This window comes from Nyctibius grandis, chromosome 13 (assembly GCF_013368605.1).
Source record: "Nyctibius grandis isolate bNycGra1 chromosome 13, bNycGra1.pri, whole genome shotgun sequence".
Lineage (NCBI taxonomy): Eukaryota > Metazoa > Chordata > Aves > Nyctibiiformes > Nyctibiidae > Nyctibius > Nyctibius grandis.
This window is the reverse complement of record NC_090670.1, coordinates 12,063,550-12,069,463: the sequence shown is the minus strand read 5'-3', so window position 1 is coordinate 12,069,463 and position 5,914 is coordinate 12,063,550. Positions and strand designations below refer to the sequence as shown.

Below are 5,914 nucleotides of genomic sequence, written 5' to 3'. Positions count from 1 at the left end.
CCTTTCCCTTTCCTTCCCCCGCTCTGCTTTTCCCGGCCCCGGTGCTGAGCGGGGGCGGGATGGCCCCGTCCCGGCTGTGCCCGGGGCTGCACTTGTAGCTGCTGCGCGCCGCCCATGGCAGCCCCGTGGCGCCCGGCGCGGCACCGGGGCCCCGCCGCTCTCGCCGCCCCGGCGGGCGCCTGCCCCCGCACCGCCCCCGCTTGAGCTCCGCGGGGGCGCAGCCCGGCATCTCCCCCGGAAAGGTAACGGCGGCGCGGCGGGAGAGGCTTTCGCGGCTGCGATGCGCTGGGGTCGCTTCCCCCGGAGCGGCGCCTCCTTCCCCTCCGAAGCAGCGCCCGAGCGCTCGGTGCGTGCTTGCATGTGTGTGTGCGGGTGCGCGTGTGGCGAAGGGGAGGGGGCTCGCTCTGCGTGCACGGAGTGGGCGAGAGCAGTGCGATGGGAGCGGGTGCCCGTGTGCAGAGGGATCCTCTCCCCGCATGTGTGCGGGGAACCGCGGTGTCGGGGCAGGGCTCAGCGAGGCGGCTGCTGCATGCGGCGGAGCCCGCCGGGGTACCGCAGCGCCGAGCTTCGCCTTGCTCCGCGCCTCGGCGCTCAGCGCGGCCAGGGGTGCTCGCCCGGGCGGGCGCCCGGCTGCCTCCGCCGCCTGGTGCGTGCACGGAGCTGCCGGAGGGGAGAGCGGCGGAGCGCAGCGGAGCGGGGCCGCGGCGACCCCGGCCGCCGAGGTAGGGACGGTGCCGGGCTGGCCGCGGAGCGCCGCCGGGAGCATCGCCGGGGGCGGCCGCCCGCCCCGCCGGGTGTGTGAGTGTGGGCGGGGGCGGGGGGGGGCGTATGACGGGGCTGCGCTTACGTTGGCGTTTTAATTTCTTTTAATTATTCTGAAGGTTTTGTTTTCATTGCTATAATAATTACTGCAGTTATTTTAAAGGACGGGGGAGGGGGAGACGAGGCGACAGTGGCTTCCTGCCGGAGCCTCTCTGCTGTCGCGCTCGCCTCTCCCCGCCAGCCGGCCGCCTCCTGGAGCCCCGGGCCGGCGGCACCCGGCGCAGCGTTGCCCGCTCCCGTCCTTTCCGGGGTAGCGGGCGAGCGGAGGGACTGGGGCCAGGCGGCCCGGAGATGCCGGTGGAGGTGTGGGAGGGACGAGGGGGCAGGATCTGTGTAGTGGGGTTGGGGAAGGGGGTGGGTGAATGTGCTGCGGGTTGGACTTTGCAAAGGTGCCGAAGGAGGTGGGGGGAGCATTTGGCGGCGGGGACCACGGTTGTGCCTTGTTGCAAAGGGAGGGTGCGAGGGATGCTGGGCTGCATCGCCGCGCTGTGTCCGTTTCTAGCCGGCATGTGCGTGCGGTGTGTGCGCGCCCGTGTCCCTCCTGCCTTCCCCCGCCGGGAGGCAGAGGGCGACGGGGCGCCCACGACAGAGAGGAGCCGGCACCAGCCGAGCCGGTTGCGGCAAAAAATTGCGGTAGTGCTTGCGCTCCTGGCCGGGCTCGCCGGCCCCGCGCAGCGCCCGCGGTGTGCCCGCTCGGCACCGGCCGGGGCCCCGGGGCTGAGGAAGATGAGGGGACTCGAGCGTGGGAGAGGCAGAGATACGGGGGGCTGGCGCCTGGGAGGGGAAGGGAGATGGAGCGGTGGGGGCGCGGAGGCACCGGACAGTCCCTGAGGGCTCGCTCGCCTCGGCCGGGGTCGGGAGCCTGCAGGGATCAGCAGCGGCTGCTCCGCTCCTTCTTCTCCCCGTGGTCCTTCTCCGCGGCCTGCTTGACCCGTTCAGCCATTCCTTCCCCTCTTCCTTCTTTGCCTCCTCTCAGCTTTCCCTCTCCCTCTTGTCCTTCTGTCCTCCCTTCCTTCCTCCTTCATCCCTCCTGCCCTCCCTCCCAGGTCCCCCGGCGCATCCTCCCCTCCTTGCGGCTCCCTCCAGCCCCATTCTTCTCCCTCCAGCTGGCTCCTGCTTTCTCCACTTCCATCCTGGCTCCCTCCTGCCAACTCGGTGGCTTCCCACAGCTGGAAATGAAAGGGACAAGTTGGAAAATGGGGGGAGTGGGGAACGTGGGGGGAGCAATGTATTGGTTATAGACTTATTTGTTTTTTAAAAAAAATGCTACCTTCTAACTCAGAGGAAATGCTGTGTCTCCAGTTCTTCTGCATAAGAAATGGCAGCTTAGCTGGCCTGGCTATATGTGAAGGGTTCTTGAAAGCCACCTCTGTATCAGTGCAGGGATAAGAGCAAATTACATAATTTTTACAGAAGAAAAACCAACCAAAAAAAAAAAAAAACAACCAAAAAAACACCCAACCAAAAAAAAAGTCTTCTGAGGTTTCAGTAGTGTCAGGCTGGTGAATTGTGACTTTGTTTTGCCCTGCAAATCGGGGTATTGTTGTTCTTCTTGGGGATGGGGCTGTATGCCTATGCATGCTTCTTCCCTATCTGTGTGCTTCGGTTGGCCACCCAGAGCTGATCTTGTTTTGTGGATAGTTCATTGTATTTCTGCAATCAGTTTACAACCTGTTTTTTTTAAAGTAGGTATAATAAGTGATAGAAACAATGTGTGTGCATGCCTATGTATCCCTTGAGTGAATTTCGCCTATTATCATAGTGATAATCTGTATGTTAATGTTATAGATACATAAATTGAGTATTGACGTTGCTTTTTGTGTCTGCATCTTCATCCTTTCTATATTGTGCTATCCCAACCCAGATGTTTGGGCATGCATAGCATCAGCATTTGTGTTTAATATCCCTGAAACGCGTGGTAACGTATGAGCAGTGCAGGATCGAAGAGAGTAAATATGCATAAAATTGGAATCTCCTTTGGTTATTTTACTTTGTTAGTTGTGCGTGTTTGGCGTGTAGAAGAGAGAGAAATATATTTGACAGACCTCAGAGTTATTTGTGTTTGTCTACAGAGATTTACATTCTGTATTTGAAATCATTCTAGCTCCCATGTATTTGGTTGTTAAAATCTTTCCTGTTATTTTAAATTCAGTGCTTGTAGTTTATCTATAATCCATGGCAGGTACAGTAGCTCAGTGGAATACAATTTTTAACCCAAATGACGTTTTGAAACAATGACAACTGAAAAATGTTTTCTTTTTTCTTTCCTTCTTTCTTCTTTAGATTCTTTATCTTTATTCAGGAGCCTAAGGTTGCTTGCTGATCACAAGAAGATGTTTCTGTGGCTCTTTCTGGTTCTGTCATCTCCAGTTTCTTCTACAACTGCAGATGCTGATATATCTGTGGAAATTTGCAATGTTTGCTCCTGTGTGTCAGTTGAGAATGTACTCTATGTCAACTGTGAGAAGGTTGCAGTCTACAGACCAAATCAGCTTAAACCACCATGGTCTAATTTTTACCACCTCAACTTTCAAAACAACCTGCTAATTATTCTATATCCAAATACCTTTCTTAATTTTACGCATGCAGTGTCCTTGCAACTGGGTAATAATAAGTTACAGAACATTGAGGGAGGGGCCTTTATGGGTCTTAGTGCATTAAAACAGTTGCACTTGAACAACAATGAATTAAAGATTCTCCGAGCTGACACTTTCCTTGGCATAGAGAACTTGGAGTATCTCCAAGCTGACTACAATTTAATCAAGTTTATTGAACGGGGAGCCTTCAATAAGCTTCACAAGCTGAAAGTCCTGATCCTTAATGATAATTTGATTTCATTCCTTCCTGATAATATTTTTCGATTTGCTTCTCTAACCCATCTGGATATACGAGGGAATCGAATACAGAAGCTTCCATACATTGGAGTTCTGGAACACATTGGGCGAATTGTTGAATTGCAGCTGGAAGACAACCCCTGGAATTGTACTTGTGATTTGTTGCCTTTGAAAGCGTGGCTGGAGAACATGCCCTATAACATTTACATTGGAGAAGCTATCTGTGAAACCCCCAGTGACTTGTATGGAAGGCTGCTGAAAGAAACCAACAAGCAAGAGCTGTGCTCCATGGGGACAGGGAGTGATTTTGACGTGCGCATTCTGCCTCCCTCGCAGCTGGAGCCCGGTTACAGCACACCGAATGGCCACACCACTCAAACATCAGTGCACAGATTAGTCACAAAGCCGCCAAAGACTACAAATCCTTCGAAGATCTCAGGGATAGTAGCAGGCAAAGCACTGTCTAATCGCAATCTCAGTCAAATCGTATCTTACCAGACCAGGGTGCCTCCTTTAACTCCTTGTCCAGTCCCCTGTGTTTGCAAAACACATCCTTCAGACTTGGGATTAAGTGTAAATTGCCAAGAAAGAAATATAGAGTCAATGTCCGAACTTGTACCAAAACCTTTAAATGCCAAGAAACTGCATGTAAATGGCAATTATATTAAGGATGTGGACACTACAGATTTCATTGAGTTTGAGGGGCTGGATTTGCTACATTTAGGCAGCAATCGGATTTCAGTGGTCAAAGGAGAAGTTTTCCGCAACCTTACAAATTTACGGAGGTTGTATCTCAATGGCAATCAGATAGAGCGTCTGAGCCCAGAAATGTTTGCTGGCCTCCACAACTTGCAATATCTGTATTTGGAATACAATGTTATCAAAGAAATCCTAGCAGGCACCTTTGACTTAATGCCAAATTTGCAGTTGCTCTACCTGAACAATAATCTTCTACGAAGCTTGCCAGCGTATGTTTTTGCTGGTGCACCACTTGCTAGACTGAATCTGAGGAACAATCATTTCATGTATTTACCTGTAAGTGGTGTTCTTGATCAGCTAAAATCTCTTACACAAATTGATTTGGAAGGTAATCCGTGGGACTGCACTTGTGATTTGGTTGCTTTGAAACTGTGGCTTGAAAAGCTAAATGAAGGGATTGTGGTGAAGGAGTTGAAGTGTGAAACACCTGTACAGTTTGCTAACATTGAACTTAAGTCTCTGAAAAATGAGATCCTTTGTCCTAAACTTTTAAACAAGCCATCTGCTCTGTTCACTAGTCCTATGCCCGCTGTTACTTTTACAACGCCACTGGGACCAGTTCGGAGCCCTCCTGGTGGCCCAGTTCCATTGTCCATCCTAATCTTGAGCATATTAGTTGTGCTTATTTTAACAGTGTTTGTTGCTTTTTGTCTTCTTGTTTTTGTGCTTCGGCGCAACAAAAAACCGTCTGTAAAGCATGAAGGGATTGGAAATCAAGAATGCAGTTCTATGCAACTGCAGCTAAGAAAGCATGATCACAAGGCAAACAAAAAAGATGGACTAGGTGCAGAGGCCTTCATTCCTCAAACCATTGAGCAGATGAGCAAAAGTCATACCTGTGGATTAAAAGAGTCTGAAACGGGCTTCACGTTTGCTGACCCACCAGGGCAAAAAGTCATTCTGAGAAATATTAATGACAAGGAGAAAGATTTATTGCATGTGGATACCAGAAAAAGACTTAGCACAATCGATGAACTGGATGAGTTATTCCCTGGAAGGGATTCCAATGTATTTATTCAAAACTTTCTTGAAAGTAAAAAAGAATACAACAGCATAGGGGTCAGTGGCTTTGAAATACGTTATCCAGAGAAACTACAAGACAAAAAAACCAAGAAATCTCTAATAGGTGGTAATCATAGTAAAATTGTAGTAGAACAAAGAAAAAGTGAATATTTTGAACTAAAAGCTAAACTTCAAGGTTCACCTGACTACCTACAAGTCCTTGAAGAACAAACAGCTTTGAATAAAATATAGGTCATGCAATCTTCTTGCCTACAGAGGACATTTATTTAATGATGAAAGTGCCTTTTGTTGACTTTTAACTTCCAAATACTATATTATATTGATAGGCATAGAGGCAGGTGTATACAAGGGTGTCTGATTAACTGTAGCTGCATATGATTTGTCAAGTAGAGGAGAATTTTACTACATAAACTCATGCCCTGTGGAATCCTGTAGGGATACTGCAAACTCTATTGCCAAAGGGATGCTTTATACAC

General features: G+C 50.3%; 1 protein-coding gene across 1 annotated transcript; it reads left to right on the top strand.

The window, feature by feature from the left end:
- Nucleotides 1-476: 476 nt before the first annotated feature.
- On the top strand, nt 477-5,669 carry SLITRK4 (SLIT and NTRK like family member 4). The gene is made up of 2 exons (XM_068412028.1): nt 477-722; nt 3,106-5,669. The coding sequence occupies exons 1-2, from the start codon at nt 530-532 to the stop codon at nt 5,667-5,669; spliced, it is 2,757 nt and encodes a 918-aa protein (XP_068268129.1). The 5' UTR covers nt 477-529.
- The last annotated feature ends 245 nt before the right edge of the window (nt 5,670-5,914 follow it).